Raw genomic sequence first — 26398 nt, 5'->3', positions numbered from 1 at the left:
GGAGGCTCCAACATCTTGACATGCTGCTGCTGGAGAAGATTCCAGATGTCCTCGCCAGTGCCTGTGCCCTCCACAAAATGGCCCTCATCCATGAGGGCATCACAGAGGACTTGGATGAGGACTATGTCGTGGCACAGGCGCGTAACATCGAGCCAGCCCCTAATCCTGCAGACAACAGAGTGGCCCTACGTAACCAGGCTGCCCAGAAGAGGGACAACAAAATGGGCTCTAAACAATAAAATAATTGTTGTTGCACAATGGAGAAAATTGTTCTGGTGTCCATTTTTTTAAGAAATAGCACTTTTAATGGTTTAGATGAAATAAATAAAAATGTAATAGACTAACTTTATTCCAGAATGAACTTGCATAGAGAACAAAAAAAGAACTGACAGAGAAAATGTTATACTTTTTTAATGATATTGTATTCATGAATAACACGAATATACAATTTTGAAACATAAAAAAAAATGGATTTGCTACTCACTGCTTATTCCAAAACTAATTTGCTTCAATAACAATCACTGCTCATTGAAAAAAACATTTACTTCAATTAAAAATCACTGCTCACTCAAACTGTTTTTACTGCTCATTCAACAAAAACTGTTTACTTCAATTTTCACAACCACTGCTCAGCGAGACGCTGCAAAGCATGAGTAAACTTTTCCAAGCGAGAGTTCCTGTCTTGCTGAATCTGGGTGCTATGTCTGCAGGCTGAGCATTTCCTTCAATGGTTGCGGTCACACTTTTCTTGGTTGACCTTTTAGGTTATCATTGCTGTGTGTGGATGTCAGTGTGAGGAATGTGAAGGTTGGGTGCTGTATGTGCTCGTGGCTGTGTGTGGGTGGAGTTTTTGGGGTGTGTGTCAGTATGAGGAGAGTAAGAGTTGGGTGTGCAGTTTTTGTGGATGTAAGTAGGAATTTTGTGGTCTGCAGGTGTATGTAGGCGGAGGTGTTGGGATGTGTGTCAGTGAACAAAGAAACAAGACCTCCTCCTTGGCCGGTTTTCGTATGCCTGTCGAGGATAGCCTTATACCTGAGTAAAAACACACGCAAGATGCGAGACCGAGTTACATCTTAGATGCACAAGCATAGTACAAACTATGCAGTGGTCTGTGTTGGACAGAGAGACTGGTCTGAGAGCTACGTGCATGGACAGGTTCAAACCTGAGAAGAACCAAGCCTCCCCTAACCACTGATACAGGATCAGATTTATTTCACCTCTTAATTGTTAACTTTAGGATTGTGTGAATGTAGTTACATGTCCCCCCCCCCCCCCCCCCCTATGGGGCCTCAAGGTGATCAAGTTAGCTAATACATAGCTACTGTATTAAATCCAAATATAGATAACTAGTCTTCATAACTTGACAACAATATTGTGTAACACCTAACCACAGATGAAAGGGGAAACTATTACGCTAGCTAGGTAACATAATGTATCTAATGTTAATCCTCACCTAGGCTTTTCTCCATCATCGATATCCAATTCTTGATCAACAAGAAAATGAACATTTGGGTATCTAGTTAAGTAATGACACACTTGCTATAATGATTTTGTGATAGTAGCTAGGCTACTGTACAAGTTGGCGTAGCTGGCTAACTACCTTTCAAACCAGTAGTCCGACAATCTTGTTGTGCATCTCCTTGCCTTGCCGAGGGTCAAATAAGATGGAAAAACTAAACCAATGTGAAAAACAAATAGAAGCAATGAAGAAAAAACATACATGATTCATATAATGTCTATTACGTGTAGTTATTCAATACATACAGTATGTAAATAATATACATTTACTTAAACCCTGTCAATTTTCTGTTCACCGCGCACTACCTCTTCGGGCTGTTAGCTTATGTGTGCGAACGTTTGCCACAAACTGTATTTAAAAAAAAATGATGTTCACAAGCTTAAGCTAACATTAGCAAACTTTCGCAAACTATTCCCCTTGTTGAACGTGCCTCAGCTTTTACACAAAAAGGCATTATCATTGTTTTCACAATTTCAGAGTGTTATTTCGACCTCAAAATGTGGAAATATCATTAAAAAAACTGGAAATCATATGTTTAACTACACTGCCCCCTTAATGAAGTTGGCTTCATATTGTGTTTTAATATTGGTCTTAATGAAGTTGGCTTCATATCGTGTTTTAATATTGGTCTTAATGAAGTTGGCTTCTATGGCTGTGTTTGTGTCTGTTGGAGGGAAACCAAGCCAAGCCTAGGAAGGAATTCCATGGCCGTCAGCAATCCTTGTTTTACTGGAAGAAAAACAGGACCATACTGTACAATTCTTTAATTTGAACACACAGAGATACAATTACAGACACAAAAATACACACACTCACACACACACATTCTCACACAAAACACAAGAAAACACACTGGATGCAAGCAAACAACACCGATAAACACTCTATTGTAAACACACATCTATTACAGTTTAACCCGTAACATTTCTCACATTGCAGCCCTCCCCTCTGTCTTGTCCCCTCTGCAGGACTCATGTGAGAAGCCGGCATGTTATGAGAAGACGGTGACGCTGGCCAAGGAGCCCCATGACTCCCTGGGGATGACAGTGGCAGGGGGCATGTCCTCCCGCGGCTGGGATCTCCCTGTCTACGTCACTAACGTAGACCCCAACGGAGTGGTGGGACAGGAGGGATCCATCCGCAAAGGTACCAGGCCTGGTGATAAACCTTAAACATCACAGTCTCACACACACTCATACAATTATACACACTCAGGCACAGTCTCTCTCTCTCTTTCACTCTCACTCAGTCATACAATAAATCAAATCCAATGTCCTGGCAGGGAATTTAGCTAATATTTACCTGAATTGCTCCAATATTGACTTTGATAGTTACTCTGTTCCATGCAGTCCCTGCTGGTCTTCATGATGCCAGAGCTGGTACTGCAGACAGGTGTCATGTGTGTGTGACATGTCCCTTGTGTAGAACAGACAGGGTGATTGAGAAGAAACACTCAAATTCCTGTTTCATTACCAAGCTTATTTATTCAACAGGAAACGCAGAGATGGTTACTGTTCAGGGCTCGCCAAATTAAGTATAACACACACACACACAACCACTGACACACACACACACACACCACACTCAGATTTTGTTAAGAAGGTTCCAGAGGAAATGACAGGCTGCATTTTATCAGCTCATTATACAAAATGAGTCAACTCTGAAATAGACCAAACACAAACAGACTCCCAAAATGATTGGACACATTTGTGGCAGGCCTGTTACGGCTATATACTGCAGTGTGTGAGAGTATAGGTGTGTGTGTGTGTGTTTGGGTGTCTGGGTGTGGGATGTCAGAACATCTGAGGAAGCTCTCTGTGCCGGGCCAGACATCAAAGGGCAGTGGAGGCATTTAAACCCAGAACTACTCATCCTAGGGATCCGCCTCAGATAACCACAGTACAGAGAGACCAGACCTGTCTGTTATTCTGAATACACAATACTCTACATCTGTGTGTGTGTGTGTGTGTGTGTGTGTGTGTGAGAGAGAGAAAGAGAGAGAGGAGAGTGAGGATGTGTGTATGATATTTAGTGTTATTCCCCTAGCCTTTATCAAAAGCATAATTCTGAGTGTGTATTCCTGTAACATTCCTGTGTGTATCAGTAACATGCATATGTTTGTGTATACAGCTGTCTACATAATAATTAACCAGATTGTACCCTAGCGTGTGTGTGAATTTGCATAGTGCATCCTAATCAAAGGGGGTGGATGTTGTCCTTTGAGCGAGCCTCCACTCCAGATAGCAGCTGGCTGTGCAGTGTGCTGCGGTGCAGTGCTATGTGTCCAGCACTGTCTAAGCCCACTTTGATTATCTGGAAGTTATTTGGTCCCACTGCTTTGTGTGCCTGTGAGAGAAGATTGAATATTCAATAGGGAGACGAGACGAGTCCTTGTCCCTGGGAACCTTTGCTTTTGAAAGGCATCAGAATCAGACAGTGGTCAGGGCAACAACACTGTGCTGAGTGGTGCTGTGTTCTGTCCTCCCCTCTGCCTGCAGGTGACATCCTGCTGAACGTTAACGGGCTGGACCTGACGGGGGTGACGCGGGGCGAGGCTGTGGCCAACCTGAAGAACACCACCTCCCCCGTGGTGCTCAAGGTCCTGGAGATGAGGCCTCCGGAGGAGAGCCAGCCAGAGTTCCCCTCGCCACCCTGCCTCTCACACTCGCCCACCGACAGCACCAAGCAGAACCTTGCAAAGCTGCCACACACCGATGACTACTCCCCACTGTGGGTGTCATGGTTGCAGCTGCCCAGGTGAGTAGCAGTACCCCTCAGCTAGCCTTCTTATTCTATATCTCAGAAACCTTGCGCTTATCTTGTTCTACCAGCACCATCTTTGCTGATAACTTCTATATTGAGGGCAAATGTACTATGACTGTGATATGTGGTCTCACCTAGCTATCTTAAGATGAATCTACTAACTGTAAGTCGCTCTGGATAAGAGCGTCTGCTAAATGACTAAAATGTTATATACACAAATGTTCTCTTCTCCAATCTCAGTCTCTTCTTCCCTGACCAGCTCAGTGTTTGACAGGGCCAGATGGGAGAGGAGGAATGATAATTATATACACTGCACTCACAATGTTTAGGATGCAGTCTTAACCATACTGTTGCCCAGACACCAATAGCCTCTGTTTGGCATATTTTTAAGCCCCCTTTGGCAGAACAATGTACTTAATGAGTTGATGAACATAGTTAGGTGTTGGCTTGCTACTTGAGTGAAGGCCCTTAATGAAAAGCACTAGCCAACATATATGGGAGGGTACAAAGAGACCTAAAGAGGTAACAGGGTACATTACAAGGCCGATATGGGACAGAGGGAAGGGGAGAAGGAGGGTGATGACAGGATTAAGCAATAAGGCACGAGGGGGTGTGGTATATAGCCAATATTAGCCTTTATATACCACGGCTAAGGGATGTTCTTACGCACGATGCAACGTGGAGTGCCTGGATACAGCCCTTAGCCGTGGTATATTGGCCATATACGACAAACCCCCGAGGTGCCTTATTGCTATTATAAACTGGTTACCAATGTAATTAGAGCAATAAAAATACATGTTTTTTCATACCCTTGGTATACGGTCTGATATACCACGGCTGTCAGCCAATCATCATTCAGAGCTCGTACCACCCAGTTTATGATGATGAATAGACACTAGTGTATACAGCGTCTGGCCTTCTCGCCATGGCCATCAGTCTCTTGCTCATCCTCTTCCTCACATCCCAGTCTCAGAAAGTGGTCACTCTGACACTCTCCATCCCATGTGGTCACACTGACACTCTCCATCCCATGTGGTCACACTGACACTCTCCATCCCATGTGGTCACTCTGACACTCTCCATCCCATGTGGACACACTGACACTCTCCATCATTCTCTTTTAAACAGCTCACCTTGCCATCTTTAAAGTTGATTTGCTCATCAGACAAGTCTTCCCATCTCCTGGGGTGTGATGTGTGGCAGAGTTGTTGGATTGAGGGATTAAACCCCTTCTATGTCTCTTGTTTGGATAGAGTTCAGATTCTGGCAGAGTGAGGGCTATGCCCAGGGATGCAAACTGGTGAGTGCCCAAAAAGGTGATACTTTTTTTTGCACAGAAACATGCAAAAAATCCTTGCTAGGGAGAAATGCAGGTTTTAACTAATTAAACAACAAAGAAAATGATCTACATGATCAGTCTCTGTGTGTAAAATAAAAAGTGGTTAATGTGAACCTAACTCACAGCTAAAGAATGTAAGGAAAGCAATCCAATGTTATTTGTTGCCTAGACTTTACTGCAAATGACACTCAAGTCTTGAGAAAAAAACAATACACTTATATTGCAGTCAGCCATGACAGCCTTTATAATAGAACGCCTGTGACCACACACACATCTAAATATTGCACTTGGGAAAAAAAGTAGAAATAGAATGAAACAAACAGGCATTCTATTTTTGCTCTTTTATAGTGGCCACTATAGACATTTATCAAGTGCACAAGGCTACATGTGTGCAAAGATCACGTTCACTGAGTAAAACATGTAATAATCCTCCCTCACTCACATGTGTTACTGTCAAGTACAACACAACAAAAGCAATATCTTTGGACAACACTGCACGTTATTACATTGTTTACTTTCTGCCTGTGGACATCTGTTCTACAACATGCCAGCAGAGCATGATACCTTTTTTTTGGCATAATTGATCTCTTTCAGGCAGAGAGTACCACTGGCATACCCCTTTTGATCCACTGTATTAAAAGAGGGAAAGTGTGTGGTGTTTCTTTCACCTCTATTGGCATCCCAGCTCCAGCTACACTTTATCACTTAATCCACTTGTTTAACAAGCAACACCTAATTTTCACCAAATTCTGTCATTCTGAAAATGAACCACATACTGTAGAGGGAAAACATTAGTTCACAGATAGTAGTTCGTTCGTTCGCTAGTGAACTAGTTAACCTTTCACACAGATTGCCAGGGTCCAGTAAGCAACTAACGCGATATAACTTTAGGAGCGTCAAGGAGTCGTATACCAGTTAATACTATAGCGTATTGGTTAGGTTACTAACGTTAGCTCATCTGATGTTGTAACGTTAGCTAGCTAGCTGTCTGACTTTATTAGCCAGCAAATTTTCAAACAATAAACTAAATGATTTGATCAGCTAAGTTGGCTAATGTTGCTCAACATTTCTCTGGCTAGCTAACAGAGAATTTGATCCAGCTACTATAGCAAGATACTTAACAATGGTAACAATAATTGTTCCACCACACTTTCTCCCTCACCTTAAACTTTTAAAATGCCAGTGGTTTTTCGGTTACAGCTCATGAAGCACACTTCATCACCTTCTCATCTGTCTCCGTGGTCAGGCTTCTCACCTACCTCTTCGTTATGGTTCAGGGATGCACTGCTGTAACTGGCAAACTGCCTTTGCACCCTACTGCTGTCTTTCCAGAGCGTATGCAGATTCTGTAACTAGCAAATTGGTTGTCACTTCTTTCTTCAGTCGCGTGCTGCATTCTGTTGTTAAGTGAACGATTGGCTGAGCCTTGGATACAGCCAGTATTGCTCCAAACGCACATCACTCGTTCAACCAAACATGCATCATTCGTTTGCTTACAAACGCGCATCACTCGTTTACAGCCAGTAGTGATCCAAAGTCCCCCCCCCCCACCTCCAAACTTGTATTCTTAGTTTGCATCTCTGGGTATGTCCATTTCTCTACAGATCTGCCACTGCTGGTATAAAAACCTGCCCTTACTGTAGTTATTTATTTTTTAACTACTGGAGTAAAATAGAAACTCAATTTCTCCCCAACCGGCAAAATTGATTAGAAAAGTGAAAACCAACTAGTGATTCACCATGGGAATTCAGTCCAAATGGGCAACAGTTCCAACAGGATTTGAATGTAATTTTCACTCACCCCCGGGCACTGTATTTTCACAGCTCTGCCTCACCTGGGAGGGAAAGCCATGTCTCCATTCTCATTGAATGACAGCCAAGCCGTTGTTTTTTTACGACAGACTGCCACGGGACTCTGCAATCTCACTGCTGAACATATGCAATCTCACTGCTGCATATGTGCACACAGTACAGGATGGGCACACATTTGAATGCTGGCAGCAGTCTAGAGATTCCCTAATCCCCCTTTTTGTCCCTTGCAGGCACCTGTACTGCTGCAAAGACATTGTGCTGCGCCGGAGCACCTCAGGCAGCCTGGGCTTCAGCATCGTGGGGGGGCAGGAGGAGGTCAACTGCAATCAGTCCTTCTTCATCCGTTCCATCGTGGAGGGCACACCAGCCTACAACGACGGCAGGATACGGTACAGACTACTAAACCTATATCTCACACACTGGCCAGAGGACCTATACACTGCATGTTTGCTGAATCTTCTATTTTTCTGTGACAAATTATGTCCAGTATTTACCTTATCGTTACAGTAGTCTTGTATTTACACAATGCTAGCATTGCTATATGGGCCTCCTTTACTATACTGAGTCCATCTCTATGGTTGTTAATCCCTGCATCAACCCCCCCATTTCTGTGTGTAGATGTGGGGACATTCTGCTGGAGGTGAATGGCAAGAGTACATGGGGGATGACCCACACAGCCCTGGTGCGTCTGCTGAAGGAGCTGCGGGGCAGAATCACCCTGACCATCGTGTCCTGGCCTGGAAGCCTGCTGTAGCCCCGCTGCAGCCACAGGGAGGGGCCAACACTGACCCAGGAATGTGGGCAGAGCTTTTAACTGGATTACAACACTGAGCCCTACCGTATGGGATGGGCTTTCACTAGTGATGTAGCTATGGAAGGCGGACCTTAAGAACCCTGACTCCTGATGGACAGCTGAGACTTTGCTGGGAGTTCAGAGGAGGCCAACCATCCATGTGACTGGAATTTGACCAAACTCCCCAGAGACACTGAGCTGGGAGGAGCTGGATCTGTGGCCCTACCCCTGGGATGTTCGGAGCAATCTGATTGGAGGAGAGGCTTGTTCGATGACAACGCATCCAATGAGGGGGGTGGGTGGTTGGGAGGGAACACAAGTTGCCAATTCCATTGGTTCTATGTTAGAGTATGCATTTCATTGGACTCACATTTCTTTATTGTAAATGTTGGCTATCTAAAAAAATACTGACTCAAGCAATTGTACTATGTTTCTCTTTCTTTCAATGATTGTTTGATGGCCTTTCAATATAGGCTTTATTACGTTTGTATTAACAGTGGTCATCATCTTCATCTGTTGGACTGAAGACACATTGCCACATAGCCGTTTGTGTTGAGATGTTTTCAGAAGCTGTTGCTAAATTATCAAAACACTGGCAAAAGTATAGTAAAAAAAAATAAGTAAAATTGTGTTCATAATCTGTTAAAAGTAATATTAAGGTGACATCGTGGAGGCCTTACTGATTTTCCTACTTTTGAAAAGAAAAAAAAAACCTGACTTGGTTTCTGTGTGTTTCCGTGGATGTGTCTGGTCTAGGGCCATTTAACGCAGTTCTATCACATGCTTCGGCCTGCGTAGTATATCTGATGGTACCTTTTGGTAACATAATCAATAAAGTCATTGGAAAAGGACACGTCTGAGAGCTTTGGCAAGGGTTGTGGTTTGGGTTCATGTTAAATGACCTGGGATAAGATATTATTTAGCACAGCTCACTGAAATTCTAACTCTTCAGCTGAGGGCCAGTCAGCTCCTTTATCCAAACCTATCCCTTAAATGCAACAAAACAAACACCTCTCTCAGGTGAGACAAAATATACAGGTTGTATTCAATGTAAACATAAAACAATTATTTGGTTTTTCACCTTCAAAGTAAACTAAAACATATTAATATCAAGAGAAGCCGTCCAGTCTCTGACAGGTTAAACAGAATGCATGAGGGTCACACCGGGGCCTCCGATTGGCTGGTGAGAGTCACTGTGGGCTCAGATAGGTTGGCTGTCCCCCTCCTTACTCTCATGTCTTCTCCTGCTGCTACTGTTAACAGACACAGACAATCACTGGTTGCTTACACTGTCTACCTAAACAATGTGTGTAGGAGTGTGTGTGTTGTACCTGCATGAGACTGCATGTCTCCCCTCTTTGTCTCTGTCTCTCTTCTCTCAGTGTCTCATCTCCCCGTAGTCCCTGTACCGGTGCCACTTCTCCTCACTGCAACAACAACTCACTGGTCAATAACCACAAACACTGCTTCCCTACTGGACACCACTGAAACAGTCTTCTTGTTGGACAATGGAAACTAGAGAGTGGCAGAAGTAGTGCGATAAGCCAGGTAACATTCTATTGTCCCATTTTCTCTGCTCATTTCTGTAGAAATGCTGGGCCCAGGGGACCAGATGATAGCAGCACCTTTACCCACAAGGCTCTCTGTTTGGCTTTAGTTTAATAGCATCCTGTGGTGAACACAAAGCCCACCTCTGTCCTCCTGTGACCTTTAGATGAAAGCAGCCCCCCCCCCCCCTCTCGGCTCAACAAACAGCTCCATTATTTACTGGAGGACTCCTGGTCCCACAGGGCCACACTCTTTCACACCATCATTCACTAATCCCCCCCCCCCCCAGCACTCTCTTTGTCACACATGTAAGTACGCGCATACACACAATGGAGGGGTATTTTATGCTGGACATAGTGACAGAAACTGAAACAGACGTGCACCTCCAGTCTCTTAAAGTGTCAGTTTCTCTAAGTAGAGAGAATACACATGTGCATTAACTTTACAAATAGACACATATGGTGCTCAAAAGCCATCTGACATAGACAGCTCATCCAATTGGAACGTGAAAAACACCCTTGCCAAAGCATAGAGAGAGAAAAGAGAAGAGAGAGCAGTGGTTTTTTTTTTTTTTTTTTTTTTTTTTTTTACCTTTATTTAGCCAGGCAAGTCAGTTAAGAACAAATTCTTATTTTCAATGACGGCCTGGGAACAGTGGGTTAACTGCCTGTTCAGGGGCAGAACGACAGATTTGTACCTTGTCAGCTCGGGGGTTTGAACTCGCAACCTTCCGGTTACTAGTCCAATGCTTCCGGTTACTAGTCCAATGCTCTAACCACTAGGCTACCCTGCCGCCTCATTAAATATTTGGGCACTGGGAGTTCTCTTAGCAGCGGGAGTGCAGACCTGAGGGCCTGTTTGCAGTCTTCCACAGTTGTTAGCACTAACAAACTTATACCCACTTCACACAGAGTCACTGTCACTGAATGAAGAAGTGTTCGTTTCCTAGTGCAGGTTTCATACAGGAAAACATTGTAAGTGTATGCGAGAGAATGAGCTATGTGTTCCTCTAAGCCTGGGGATCAAGAATGTGTTTCCAAATTCAGTCTCTATTAACACGATTAACACAGAAAGAGAACGTTTGTGTCACTTACATATTGGTTACCGTTAATAACACCCAGAACACTAATACAATCCCTGTGCGTGTGTGTGTGTGTGAGTGATGCCCTGCCAGCTGGAGAGATGACAAGCCCCTCCATACTGAGCTACAGGGATGAGATGAGATCACATTCAGAGGACAAGTGTTCACCAAATGGCCAGCCAGCTGCCCGGGCTGCCTGCACCGACTAGAAGAGACAGAGAGGGATGTGTCAGTGAGTCTGAATGTGTGAGGGTGTCTTTGGGAGGGTTGAGTGGGACTGTTCTGTGTTGCATTAGCCAGAGTGTAAGCCTAGGTGCTAACTCCCAAACACCAGAGGCTGGTGCCCAGAGAGGGCTGTTCCAGTCAGGATGGAACTCAGAGGGTATCAGTGGTGCTAAGCAGAGCCCTTTAAAGAGCAGTATGTAACCAGAACACATGCCACTGACACCTCTACATACGCCAGAAGGGATAAGCCTCTACTCTGCTAGCAACATACACACAGAAAATGTAATTCACTACTAAAATGTTCATACTGAAAATAGATAGAATGAAGGGCGTGCACATTATGGTTGAATGGCGGGAGCCAGATTTCCCGAGATTTACTGCCTAAAACCACTCCCTTTACCCGGGATAAATAACTGAGAGAAACCAGCTAATTATAATAAAGTATTTATATAAACAGCATGGCATGAAATGGAACTAAATTATGTGCAATGGCTAAAGCTGGCTTCTCTAGGGCCTCTGCATGATGAATCAACTCAGGGTGGGGACAGACAGCCCATCTCAGTATGGAGTGTAGTTCACAATGCATGTAGAACGATCATCTCATCGTGGTAACTTTTCTCTTGTGACAGGTAGGTCTACATTTGCTAATATAAAGACAGAATGCGCATATAATTTACCCATCTCCATCTGGCTTTCGGGGGTCACCTTGTTTTGTTATTTTAAAGATTCAGTTTTTTTATTGCAGCTGCAGAGTTTTAAAACAGCCTATCACTGGAATATATCGTTGCTTTATCGTGCATGCACAAACACTCTCTCAGTCTTTCTCTCGCTCCATCAACTGAAATATATAGCCTTATATATAGATGTCCTATCTCTTTCAGGTAATACATTCAATGCATTAGCCTTATATTTAGCTAATTAATGATGGGTTATGCATAATAAGTTTCTAACTTATACAGTGCCTTGCAAAAGTATTCGGCCCCCTTGAACTTTGCGACCTTTTGCCACATTTCAGGCTTCAAACATAAATATATAAAACTGTATTTTTTTGTGAAGAATCAACAACAAGTGGGACACAATCATGAAGTGGAACGACATTTATTGGATATTTCAAACTTTTTTAACAAATCAAAAACTGAAAAATTGGGCGTGCAAAATTATTCAGCCCCTTTACTTTCAGTGCAGCAAACTCTCTCCAGAAGTTCAGTGAGGATCTCTGAATGATCCAATGTTGACCTAAATGACTAATGATGATAAATACAATCCACCTGTGTGTAATCAAGTCTCCGTATAAATGCACCTGCACTGTGATAGTCTCAGAGGTCCGTTAAAAGCGCAGAGAGCATCATGAAGAACAAGGAACACACCAGGCAGGTCCGAGATACTGTTGTGAAGAAGTTTAAAGCCGGATTTGTATACAAAAAGATTTCCCAAGCTTTAAACATCCCAAGGAGCACTGTGCAAGCGATAATATTGAAATGGAAGGAGTATCAGACCACTGCAAATCTACCAAGACCTGGCCGTCCCTCTAAACTTTCAGCTCATACAAGGAGAAGACTGATCAGAGATGCAGCCAAGAGGCCCATGATCACTCTGGATGAACTGCAGAGATCTACAGCTGAGGTGGGAGACTGTCCATAGTACAACAATCAGTCGTATATTGCACAAATCTGGCCTTTATGGAAGAGTGGCAAGAAGAAAGCCATTTCTTAAAGATATCCATAAAAAGTGTCGGTTAAAGTTTGCCACAAGCCACCTGGGAGACACACCAAACATGTGGAAGAAGGTGCTCTGGTCAGATGAAACCAAAATTGAACTTTTTGGCAACAATGCAAAACGTTATGTTTGGCGTAAAAGCAACACAGCTCATCACCCTGAACACACCATCCCCACTGTCAAACATGGTGGTGGCAGCATCATGGTTTGGGCCTGCTTTTCTTCAGCAGGGACAGGGAAGATGGTTAAAATTGATGGGAAGATGGATGGAGCCAAATACAGGACCATTCTGGAAGAAAACCTGATGGAGTATGCAAAAGACCTGAGACTGGGACGGAGATTTGTCTTCCAACAAGACAATGATCCAAAACATAAAGCAAAATCTACAATGGAATGGTTCAAAAATAAACATATCCAGGTGTTAGAATGGCCAAGTCAAAGTCCAGACCTGAATCCAATCGAGAATCTGTGGAAAGAACTGAAAACTGCTGTTCACAAATGCTCTCCATCCAACCTCACTGAGCTCAAGCTGTTTTGCAAGGAGGAATGGGAAAAAAATTCAGTCTCTCGATGTGCAAAACTGATAGAGACATACCCCAAGCGACTTACAGCTGTAATCGCAGCAAAAGGTGGCGCTACAAAGTATTAACTTAAGGGGCCTGAATAATTTTGCATGCCCAATTTTTCTGTTTTTGATTTGTTAAAAAAGTTTGAAATATGCAATAAATGTCGTTCCACTTCATGATTGTGTCCCACTTGTTGTTGATTCTTCACAAAAAAATACAGTTTTATATCTTTATGTTTGAAACCTGAAATGTGGCAAAAGGTCGCAAAGTTCAAGGGGGCCGAATACTTTCGCAAGGCACTGTAGCTTCTGTCTCTTGCGCAATACACACATACCTGTGCTTTGCTGGCCTCTCTCCTTAAAAAGTGCTCCTTAGCTCTTGGAGTCCCATGCAGGAAAAGCTGGACTAGAATATTGGTATTGGTATTTCTTATACCAATAGACTATTCGAAGAGGGACGCAAGCTCTTTTCTGCTGAATGTTAAATACAGCCGCCAATAGAACTCACCGGTAGTTTGAAAGAAGAGTGAACACGCACAACGGCAGTAGGCTAAAGCAGTTATTTATTCAGACCCATAACCATTCAATCATCGTGAAGAGAAGTGAAAGCCTTCTGCATCTAATTTTAGCCTAATATTATTCAAGGATGTCATCAGAATGACAACAAAATGCATTTCATTTAACTGTTGAAAGCGAGGAATGAATGAAGCAACAATAGAGAGAGAAAGAGGAGGTAGGCTAATAACATTAAGGGAAATATTATGAAATATCAGCCTACTAATTATACAAATAGGGCCTTTTATATTTCAAAATTAAAATCAAATCGTGATGCACTAGAAACGCATGTTGTCTTCTGCTCTATCATGATGTTATTCCAGTCAATATAAAACAACACAGTACAGTAATACAGTTCACACTAAAAAAACAAAGCTAACTGGAGCTAGTATAATTTATTTACCCAAGAGATCATATATCTAGCTACATCTATGGGGTTTTAAGTTTTTATGATGTGCATAATGTGCAGTAGCCTATATCATATATGTATTGGATAACGACACAATCATTTGAGCTATTTGGGGCTTGGGCTCATTAAATGTTGTTAATGTAGGGCTCCTAAAATGTACTTAATATATGGCTCATTAGGCTCAGGTAGCATCAGGTCTGAATGTTCATGCTGATCAAAGCCCTAATCAAATCCAGACATATGTATATGCTTTTGAATGACACACCAAATTACCTGGGAGAAAAGTGATATAATCTCAGGCTGGAACATTTGTAAAATACTTGGAAAATATTCAACCCTAGTGTGCACACACCCCAACTCCCTGGAGGTCTTAACATCCTGGGAGAGAGACAGGTAAACCAGAGCTCTCCATGGGGACCAGAACAGAACCCCAGTGCCAGATCTGTCTGTCTGTCCCAGTGGGCCTGTCACACACATGGCTGTCCCTCCCTCCCTGACTTCCTCCTCTCCTCCTGTGGTTACATCACAGCTTCCCAGCTGCCCATATGTCCCACTTCCCTCATATAACCTGGAACACAGCTGTCCCCAATAAGATCCTCAGCACGACCCACTGCAGCAAAGAGTTGAGATAGCGAGACACTAGATTAAGAAGAACATAGTCATAGCATGTGTAGGAGGGAGAGTGTGAATGTGTAGGTTGATAAGCTGCATGATATTGTGGGCATGAGGAGGAGTGTGAGTAAGAGGCAAGAGGCCGTATGTGTGTCATACTTGGCATTTGTCCGAGTTTATATGAATTAATGACACATCTAGCTACTGGTCAACCTGAGTGTGCTGTGGAAATGTAGGGTGTGAGTGTGTGCGTTAGGGCCGGGACGATACCAGTATCGCAAAACGTGTTAGTATCATGGCAAGGAAACAAAATATGACGCAGATTTAACTTGTTTAGGAAAACAGCCCTAATGTTGGAAACATACATCATTATTTTGTCCTCCAGAGTCAAATTGTTGTATTTTTTAAAGCTATAGCACACAATAGTTTACATACAGCATTAAAGAAAAAAAGAGTTTAGTCTGCTGTCACGCCCTGATCTGTTTCACCTGTTCCTGTGATTGTCTCCACCCCCTCCAGGTGTCGCTTATTTTCCCCAGTGTATTTATCCCTGTGTTTCCTGTCTCTCTGTGCCAGTTCGTCTTGCATGTTTAGTCAAGTCAACCAGCGTGTTTTTCCCATACTCCTTTCCTATTCTCTTTTTATAGTCCTTCCGGTTCTGACCCCTGCCTGGCTCTGGACTGCTTTTGTGCCTGCCCGATCATCCTGCCTGCCCTGACCTTGATTCTGCCTGCCCTTCGGTACCCATTGGTATTTGCCTGTCCACGACCATTCTCTTGCCTACTCCTTTGGATTAATAAACATTGTAATACTCCAACCATCTGCCTCCTGTGTCTGCATCTGTGCCATGATATCTGCTTTGTGTTTTCATTTTTGCCATGGAAGAAATAATGCGATATTGGTATCATCCCAGCCCTACTGTGTGTGTACGGTGTGTGTGAGCCCTACTGTGTGTGTACTGTACGGTGTGTGTGAGCCCTAATCAAATCAAATTTACTTCTATAGCCCTTCTTACATCAGCTGATATCTCAAAGTGCTGTACAGAAACCCAGCCCATAACTCCAAACAGCAAGCAATGCAGGTGTAGAAGCATGGGGGCTAGGAAAAACTCCCTAGAAAGGCAAAAACCAGGCTATCAGGGGTGGCCAGTCCTCTTCGGGCTGTGCTGGGCGGAGATTATAGGACATGGCCAAAATCTTCAAATGTTCATAAATTACCAGCATGGTCAAATAATAATAATCACAGTAGTTGTCGAGGGTGCAGCAAGTCAGCACCTCAGGAGTAAATGTCAGTTGGCTTTTCATAGCTGATCATTAGGAGTATCTCTACCGCTCCTGCTGTCTCTAGAGAGTTGAAAACAGCAGGTCTGGGACAGGTAGCACGTCCGGTGAACAGGTCAGGGTTCCATAGACGCAGGCAGAACAGTTGAAACTGGAGCAGCAGCACAGCCAGGAGGACTGGGGACAGCAAGGAGTCGTCATGCCAGGTAGTCCTGAGGCATGGTCCTAGGGCTCATGTCCTCCGAGAGAAAGAGAGAATTAGAGAGAGCATACTTAAATTCACACAGGACACCGGATAAAACAGGAGAAGTACTCCAGATATAACAAACTGACCCTAGCCCCCTGACACATAAACTACTGCAGCATAAATACTGGAGGCTGAGACAGGAAGGGTCAGGAGACACTGTGGCCCCATCTGATGATACCCCCAGATAGGGCCAAACAGGAAGGATATAACCCCACACACTTTTCCAAAGCACAGCCCCCACACCACTAGAGGGATAGCTTCAACCACCAACTTACCATCCTGAGACAAGGCTGAGTATAGCCCACAAAGATCTCCGCCACGGCACAACCCAAGGGGGGGCGCCAACCCAGACAGGAAGATCACGTCAGTGACTCAACCCACTCAAGTGTGTACGATGTGTGTGAGCCCTAATGTGTGTGTACTGAACGGTGTGTGTTTGTGCATGGCACATGTGCTTGTATCACATGGGTGCTTGTCACCAGCTGGTCATCAGCAGAGAGCTCCAGTACAGAGAAGACAGATGGGGCTCATCTATAAGAGAGCAGCAGAGACCCTGCACAGATCTACTGGACTGGAAAACACTGGGACATTTGGTTGAAATAATATAACTTTCTCTATATTGCTCTCTGCAGCTCCTTCACTTACTGAATGTGTTGTGATCTCTCCATCTCTACCCATTCCTCTTGCTGGCCCCTCAACACCAGACAGCCTGTGTTTGTTATAGTTCCTTCTCTTTCCCGGCTCTATTCTGCCCCCAGTGGCGGCAGCAGCTCTAGAGCAGACAACCAGGGGTTCCACCCACTACCCAACTCCTACCGCAGTGTCAGAGCCAGTACAACACCCCTGCATCTCCCCTCCACTTCCCCAACACTAGCACCTGACAACCCTCTAGTCTGGAGGACTGCAGACAGTGTTCCTCTCCTGTCTATTCTGTCCTCTTTCCTTCTCCTCTTTGATTTCCCTTCTCTCGCTCCCTCCTCTGCTGTCGCTTTCGCTCTGCCTGCTGTACATGTGTGAGGGAATGCCAGGCCAGACTGGTAAAATGGACCAGCACATACAGTACTTCAGCACCCAGCAGCCTACAGTAATACAGCTGGCAGGACTGGATCAGCTCAGACCTGTCTGCACTCTGCACTGCCCCACAGTGGAGTCAATGGAGTGTGTGGTGAGAGGATGAGAGAGAGGGGCCCGTAGGAAGGACAGAGAGAGAGTGAAGAAGTAAGTGTTTACTAAGGAGAAAACATGAGATAGAGAGGGGAAAAAGAGTAAAGTGTAGAGAGAGGAGGAGGATACACACCTGAGGAGGGGCAAAAGGGCGAGCCAGTCAGCTGATTCTATTATTCACCTACACATGAGTGTTCAGCTTCCAATAAAAATTTGAAAAACAAATGACTTAAACTTATCTTGCAGTGAGGACAGCTTTATGAGCCATTTTAACTTTAACTTAACAATGAAAGCTCAATAAATTAACAATGTAACTTCAGAGGGTAGTGCTTCATCATAACAAATTTTCATCAACATCTTTCAAACAGCATATTTAGGACACACAGCAGAGGCACAAACACCCCAATCTAACTCAAACAGCATATTTAGAACAGGTAGCTGAGCCCACTGTAGGAGGGAAAGGGAACAAATCAAAGTTGTGTTCAAATTATTTAGGAGACTTCTGAGTATTTTTTCAAAATGGAATTTCAGACCCTTCCCTTACACCTAAAACACAGCTCAAGATGTTTTGGCCAATTTTCTTATGAAAGAAATATCCTAATTTTCCAAGTCTCATGAAAGATGGGAAAAATGTCAGAGAAAGCAGGAAATAGTGTGAATGACTGAGTGTGGGTTATTCCACTGAAGTAACCTCCTAATGTCTCATTATAACACATAGCGCCAGAGGCATCACTGGCAACACATTGACCTTTACATCATTGCCATTAGTGTTGTTGAGGTTGTGAAAATATCTGTATTACACAGAACTGTTGAGTTAAAGGTCAATATCATTTGATGAAATATCATTTGTAATAGTTCCTTCTCTTTCCCAACTCTATTTTATTTTTTAAAATATATATATTTCACCTTTATTTAACCAGGTAAGCCAGTTGAGAAGAAGTTCTCATTTACAACTGCGACCTGGCCAAGATAAAGCAAAGCAGTGCGACACAAACAACAACACAGAGTTACACATGGAATAAACAAGCGTACAGTCAATAACACAACAGAAAAAAAAGTCTATATACAGTGTGTGCAAATGGCGTGAGGAGGTAAGGCAATACATTTACCATAGTAGTGAAGTAATTACAATTTAGCAAATGTGTCACGTTCTGACCTTTATTTCCTTTGTTTTGTATTCATTATTTAGTATGGTCAGGGCGTGAGTTGGGGTGGGCAGTCTATGTTTGATTTTCTATGATTTGGGGATTTCTATGTTTCAGCCTAGTATGGTTCTCAATCAGAGGCAGGTGTCATTAGTTGTCTCTGATTGAGAATCATACTTAGGTAGCCTGGGTTGCACTGTTTGTTTGTGGGTGATTGTCTATGTTAGTGGCTGACAACCCAGCATCACAGGACTCCTTGACATTGGGAGGAGATATTGAACAGAGAGGGACCCTGGGCACAGGCTGGGGAATATCACCGCCCCAAAGCAGAGATGGAGGCAGCGAAAGCTGAGCGAAGGCGATATGAGGAGGCAGCACGGCAGCGTGACAGGTACGAGAGGCAGCCCCCCCAAAACATTTTGGGGGGGCAGACGAGGTGTGGGGCTAAGCCAGGTAGCAGACCTGAGCTCACTCCTCGTGCTTATTATAAGCAGCGCGTTACTGGTCAGGCACCGTGTTATGCGGTTAAGCGCACGGTGTCGCCAGTATGTGCCCATAGCCCAGTGCACTATAGGGCAGCCCCCCGAGAGTGTCATGTGAGTGTGGGCATCCAGCCAGGGCGTATGGTGCCTGCTCAGCGTGTCTGGTCGCCGGTACGCCGTTTCGGGCCAGGGTATCCTGCGCCGGCTCTGCGTGCTGTGTCTCCGGGGCGCTGGGAAGGTGCAGTGCGTCCTATGCCTGCGCTCCGCTCGTGCCGGGCAAATGTGGGAGTGGAGCCTAAGGGAGAGGTGCGTGTAGTAGGCACTAGCTCTCCCGTGCTTACCCACAGCCCGGTTCAACCTGTGCCTGCACTCTGGAGGGTCTGGGCTAGAGTAGTGATCCAGCCTGGGGGAGTGGTGCCAAGGCTGAGCTCCAGTGCTCCCCCACAGCCCGGTCCTTCAGGTGCCTCCTGCACCGCCGCAGAGCCGGCGCAGGATACCCTGGATACCCCACCAGGTCTCCCCAGCAGGCTGTCTCTCTGTCTCCTCCCTACAGGTGGTCCGGCGCTGCCGGAGTATCCCGCCTGTCCGGCGCTGCCGGAGTCTGAGGCGCCAGAGCCCCTCAGCCCAGAGGCGCCAGAGCTTCCGCCCCTCTGTCCCGAGCTGCCCCTCTGTCCAGTAGGGTCATTTAGACGGGTTGCCATGGTTAGGAAGCCACGGAGGCGGACAATGAGGCGGACTAAGACAATGGTGAAGTGGGGTCCGAGTCCCGCGCCAGAGCCGCCACCGCGGACAGACGCCCACCCAGACCCCCCCCTAGAGGTTAAGGTTTGCGGCCGGAGTCCGCTCCTTTGGGCGGGGGGGGGGGGGGTACTGTCACGTTCTGACCTTTATTTCCTTTGTTTTGTATTCATTATTTAGTATGGTCAGGGCGTGGGTTGGGTTGGGCAGTCTATGTTTGATTTTCTATGATTTGGGGATTTCTATGTTTCAGCCTAGTATGGTTCTCAATCAGAGGCAGGTGTCATTAGTTGTCTCTGATTGGGAATCATACTTAGGTAGCCTGGGTTGCACTGTTTGTTTGTGGGTGATTGTCTATGTTAGTGGCTTGTGTCAGCACAGGTCTCATTTGTAGCTTCACGGTCGTTATTTCGTTTATTGTTTTTGTATGCAGTGTTCAGTACTTTCTTTAATTAAATATTCACTATGAACATATACCACGCCGCATTTTGGTCCTCTGATCCTTCTCACCTCTCCTCTTCAGATGAAGAGGAGGAAGACCGTGACAAAATGTCCCCCTGCTTAAGCCAGTACATGTCCAGGCCCGTCTGAAGTTTGCTAGAGAGCATTTGGATGATTCAGAAGAAGATGGGGACAATGTCATATGGTCAGATGAAACCAAAATATAACTTTTTGGTAAAAACTTAACTCGTCGTGTTTGGAGGACAAAGAATGCCGAGTTGCATCCAAAGAACACCATACCTACTGTGAAGCATGGGGGTGGAAACATCATGCTTCGGGACTGTTTTTCTGCAAAGGGACCAGGACGACTAATCAGTGTAAAGGAAAGAATGAATGGGGCCATGTATTGTGAGATTTTGAGTGAAAACCTCCTGCCATCAGCAAGGGCATTGAAGATGAAACGTGGCTGGGTCTTTCAGCATGACAATGATCCCAAACTCACCGCCCGGGCAAGAAGGAGTGGCTTCGTAAGAAGCATTTCAAGGTCCTGGAGTGGCCTAGCCAGTCTCCAGATCTCAACCCCATAGAAAATCTTTGGAGGGAGTTGAAAGTCCGTGTTGCCCAGCAACAGCCCCAAAACATCACTGCTCTATAGGAGATCTGCATGGAGGAATGGGCCAAAATACCAGAAACAGTGTGTGAAAATCTTGTGAAGACTTATAGAAAACGTTTACCTCTGTCATTGCCAACAAAGGGTATATAACAAAGTATTGAGATAAACTTTTGTTATTGACCAAATACTTATTTTCCACCATAATTTGAAAATAAATTCATAAAAAATCCTACAATGTGATTTTCTGGATTTTTTCCCCTCATTTTGTCTGTCATAGTTGAAGTGTACCTTTGATGAAAATTACAGGCCTCATCTTTTTAAGTGGGAGAACTTGCACAATTGGTGGCTGACTAAATACTTTTTTTGCCCCACTGTATATCTGTGAGTGTAGTTTTTAGTCAGAATTAGAGTATAACAATATATCTGTCACGGCTGTTGAAAGGAGAGGACCAAGGTGCAGCGTGGTGAGCGTACATCTTCTTTTATTAATCAAAATGACGGCGAACAAAACAATAAACACTACAAAAACCAACCGTGAAGCTCAAAAGCTTTGTGCCCTAAACAAAGTCAACTTCCCACAAAGAGAGGAGGGGAAAAAGGGCTACCTAAGTATAGTTCCCAATCAGAGACAACAATAGACAGATGTCCCTGATTGAGAACCATACCTGGCCAAAACATAGAAACACCAAATCATAGAAAACAAAACATAGAATGCCCACCCCAAATCACACCCTGACCAAACCAAATAGAGACATTAAAAGGCTCTCTAGGGTCAGGGCGTGACAATATCTGTATGATATGTCTATTATAGTATCTTAAAAACAGACTGTCTGGGCAAGATTCGGTGCCAACCTTGGCTGGGGGCCACTGAGAGTACTTCCCAGGGTCTTCCTATCTTGAGGGAGGACGGGGAGTGCTTCTCACGGGCTCCTCCCTAATCTTTGTCAGCTGGGTAGCTGGACAGTGTGTGTGGGAACAGTGTGTGCGTAAGAAGCCAGGATAAAATGAATGGTTTTGCACAACAGACCTGCGCTCTCGTGAATAAACCTTATTGACTATTTTAGCTGGGCCTCCGTCTGTTTTATTTCAATCAGTATCTTACAAATCCTGATTAGCAGACTGAGTAGTTTAATTGAAATGGTTTATGAACATCGAGAACATAATTCTTGTATCAACTACAGGATGCAAATTTCTGTTTGAAAAAGCTAGCCTTTGCTTTACTGACTGACTGCGTGTATTGGTTCCTGACTTCCCTGAAAAGTTGCATATCGCAGGGACTATTTGATGCTAGTGCAGTCCGCCACAGGATGTTTTTGTGCTGGTTGAGGGCAATCAGGTCTGGAGTGAACCAAGGGCTATATCTGTTCTTAGTTCTACATTTTTTAGAAAGGGGCATGCTTATTTAAGATGGTGAGGAAATTACTTTTAAAGAACGACCAGGCATCCTCTACCGACGTGAAGAGGTCAAAATCCTTCCAGGATACCCGGGCCAGGTCGATTAGAAAGGCCTGCTCGCAGAAGTGTTTTATGGAGAGTTTGACAGTAATGAGGGGTGGCCGTTTGACCGCGGATCCATAGCGGATGCAGGCAATGAGGCAGTGATCGCTGAGATCCTGATTGAAACCAGCAGAGGTGTATTTGGAGGGCAAGTTGGTCAGGAAATATCTATGAGGGTGCCCATGTTTACGGATTTAGGGTTGTACCTGGTGGTTTCCTTGATAATTTGTGTGAGATTGAGGGCATCTAGCTTAGATTGCAGGACTACTGGGGTGTTAAGCATATCCCAGTTAGGTCACCTAACAGAACGAACTCTGAAGATAGATGGGGGGCAATCAATTCACATATGGTGTCCAGGGCACAGTTGGCATCTGAGGGGGGTCTATAACAGGCGGCAACAGTGAGAGACTTATTTCTGGAGAGATTCGTTTTTAAAATTAGAAGCTCAAACTGTTTGGACATAGACCTGGAAAGTATGACAGAACTTTGCAGGCTATCTCTGCAGTAGATTGAAACTCCCCCTCTTTTGGCAGTTCTATCTTGATGGAAAATGTTGTAGTTGGGTATGGAAATCTCAGAATTTTTGGTGGCCTTCCTAAGCCAGGATTCACACTGCTAGATGTGAATGTGAAATCCTCTATAATTTCCACTCTCTGTACTCTAGGAGAGGCTACCTGAAGGGAAGGTGGGGTACGGTGGAGCTAAGCGACCATCATAGCCTCCAGAGCATCCACTGGTAGGGAGAAGGTCACATATCATAATCACACACACACATCTACACACAAACAACCACACAAACCAGAGCACGCAACACCCAGTCCACTCTAGGAGGAACACATTTATATTAATGTGCCTCTGATTAGACTTTTCATCTTCATCTTTTGATAATTCAGTACGGTATCTATTTTACACCTGGATGGACATAACAGCAGAATAACTGCTACAGTATACAATTGAACGTTCCATGGGAAATTAAAAACAGGATTGTGGTGGTCCTTGATAGCTGGAGTTGGTCTAGGATTTTGTTGTCTAATGGTCTAATAGGCCACGTAGACGTTATGTTCAGTTCACCCCTCAAACCTCTGGTTGACACCACATGTGGCCGAATAGTGGCTCACTCACACATTCTACAACACATATGGAAAACTTGAGGCAAACATTCACTTCATAGATAAATTTAGAACAAATAGAGTCTAACAATTGGACTGAGAGTAGCCAGTCAGCCGTTGGCAGTCAGAACACACAACGCAGGAAGTCATTCATTTTAATGTGCGATACAAGAAAGGAGAATAAACTCAAGGAGTTCCATTTCCCTCCTGTTTGATGTGACTGGCTCGTTGTCAAGGCGCAGCACATGCCTGCCAACCAGGGATGAGGAGGCGGGAGTGTATTACTGATATTGGCAGGGTTCTCTGCCCATCCACACCGCCACGGCCTGGCGCCATGCCCGCTTAGTTCCAACTAAAAACTTCAGTACAGGCTGAAGGTGAAGTGGGTGTTTGAGGCCTGTCCAAGAGGACTGCTTCCCACCAGGTGTGTGTCCAAACACACAGATCTATAAATACTCTGGCAGAGATGGTGCCCAACCTCCCGCCTGTTCCCTCTTTCAGGCCTGGCCAGCTTCTCTCTGTGGAACGACTTGTAAATGAGGACCAGTAGTAGAAGGCTGATGGATGGGTCTATTTGTGAATGGATATATGCAGGATGAGTTGGCTGTGGCCCTTACAGCTGGGGATCATTACTGTGGACAGTTTTTAATGGTTAATCAGTGCTTAGGACTGCCACACACCACTCTGCCTTTGGCCCCAGCATATAATCACCATAAAACATTAATTCATTCAAACTCAATCTACAGTATGCAGGAACTGTAGTGCCTTTAGAGGCGGACTGTCATAGAGGAGTACAAAACAGAGTGCAGTACAGAAACACGGAGTGGGGAGGCACATTCCTCTGTGGCTGATGAGTCCGAAGGAGGAGGAATGGAACAGAGAGGACCAATTGGGGTTCCATGGCCATTAGAGAAGAGAGAGAAGTAGGGCTCAGTATGTGGGATCAACATCGTCAGCGTTACAGTCTCGGGAAACCATAGATTTATTGTGCCTTGAGGGGTTAGGTCTTAGCGCAGCATCTGCTGTGGCTGTGAAGTCCATTCTGTGCGAGGCAGACTCGGCCACAGTTGCCACATTTGTAGGCCGGCCCGGATGTTGTAGATGTTGTGGTGGTGACCTGATGTTCTTTTGTCTTTGCTTCTCGGTGTTGAGCCAGCTTGTCAGCAGCCCGTTGCGAAGTGCCTGCTGCCAGTGGAGACGGTCCTGGGGGGCATCTTCCCAGATATCAATGTTGATGAAAAAGGACTTGAGGTCTTGCTTGCAGACATCTATATGGCGCAGCTGTGAGCAGCCCGTTGGTCTCCTTCCAGAAGTCAATTCTGCATAGGGAATGTCCTTCGGAATTTGTCCGATGTCCATCCGATCGTCGTCTGCAAAAAGAATGTCATTTTTGTTTTAGCTTTGTTTGTTGTTTTAGCTTTTAAGCGAGCAAGATGGAATAGTTTCCTGTCCATTCTTGTATGTAGGTAAACTCCCTCAGTACATGTTCCAAAGGCGTGCCAGAGGATGAGGGAAAATAATATCCTGAAACAAGGTGGGTGCCAGCACACATCCCATGCTTAACTCCGCCACAGATTTTGAAGGGGTCTGAAGTGGACCCGTCAAACTGGATGGTGCCTTGCATGTTGGTGTGGAAGTACTGAAGAATGCTGAGGAGTTTTGAGGGAATCCCATCCTCTGAGAGGAGAGAAGTGTGGTCTGATCCTCTCCCTGGGCCTCAAAGTCACTGGCTGAAGGAGCAAAGCTCAGGACCATGCCAGAACTACCTGCTGTTCCTAATATTCCACACAATATTAAAGTCAGGAGTGAGTATACTGTATATATACAGTGGGGCAAAAAAGTATTTAGTCAGCCACCAATTGTGCAAGTTCACCCACTTAAAAAGATGAGAAAGGCCTGTAATTTTCATCATAGGTAAACTTCAACTATGACAGACAAAATGAGAAAAAAATTTCTCCAGAAAATCACATTGTAGGATTTTTAATGAATTTATTTGCAAATTATGGTGGAAAATAAGTATTTGGTCACCTACAAACAAGCACGATTTCTGGCTCTCACAGACCTGTAACTTCTTCTTTAAGAAGCTCCTCTGTCCTCCACTCGTTACCTGTATTAATGGCACCTGTTTGAACTTGTTATCAGTATAAAAGACACCTGTCCACAACCTCAAACAGTCACACTCCAAACTCCACTATGGCCAAGACCAAAGAGCTGTCAAAGGACACCAGAAACAAAGACCTGCACCAGGCTGGGAAGACTGAATCTGCAATAGGTAAGCAGCTTAGTTTGAAGAAATCAACTGTGGGAGCAATTATTAGGAAATGGAAGACATACAAGACCACTGATAATCTCCCTCGATCTGGGGCTCCACGCAAGATCTCACCCCGTGGGGTCAAAATGATCCAGAAGAAGATTGGGAGAATGTCATATGGTCAGATGAAATCAAAATATAACTTTTTGGTAAAAACTCAACTCGTCGTGCTCGGAGGACAAAGAATGCTGAGTTGCATCCAAAGAACACCATACCTACTGTGAAGCATGGGGGTGGAAACATCATGCTTTGGGGCTGTTTCTCTACAAAGGGACCAGGACGACTGATCCATGTAAAGGAAAGAATGAATGGGGCCATGTATCGTGAGATTTTGAGTGAAAACCTCCTTCCATCAGCAAGGGCATTGAAGATGAAACGTGGCTGGGTCTTTCAGCATGACAATGATCCCAAACACACCGCCCGGGCAACGAAAGA

The 26398-nt window shown here is 44.6% G+C and overlaps 1 protein-coding gene across 3 annotated transcripts in view; it reads left to right on the top strand.

Annotated features, from left to right (window-relative positions):
• Positions 1–9071, top strand: part of LOC139409365 (E3 ubiquitin-protein ligase LNX-like) — an 88874-nt gene extending 79803 nt beyond the window's left edge. For all 3 annotated transcript variants that reach the window (XM_071154404.1, XM_071154403.1, XM_071154405.1), the window contains exons 8-11: positions 2488–2665; positions 4018–4276; positions 7663–7821; positions 8051–9071. In XM_071154404.1, coding sequence (XP_071010505.1) covers positions 2488–2665; positions 4018–4276; positions 7663–7821; positions 8051–8186 — 732 coding nt within the window. In that variant the 3' untranslated portion in view covers positions 8187–9071. The remainder of the gene's footprint in view (positions 1–2487; positions 2666–4017; positions 4277–7662; positions 7822–8050) is intronic.
• The last annotated feature ends 17327 nt before the right edge of the window (positions 9072–26398 follow it).

The sequence above is a fragment of the Oncorhynchus clarkii genome, chromosome 5, assembly GCF_045791955.1.
Source record: "Oncorhynchus clarkii lewisi isolate Uvic-CL-2024 chromosome 5, UVic_Ocla_1.0, whole genome shotgun sequence".
Taxonomy (NCBI): Eukaryota; Metazoa; Chordata; class Actinopteri; order Salmoniformes; family Salmonidae; genus Oncorhynchus; species Oncorhynchus clarkii.
The sequence above is the reverse complement of the archived record's forward strand: the minus strand, read 5'-3'. Positions and strand labels throughout refer to the sequence as shown.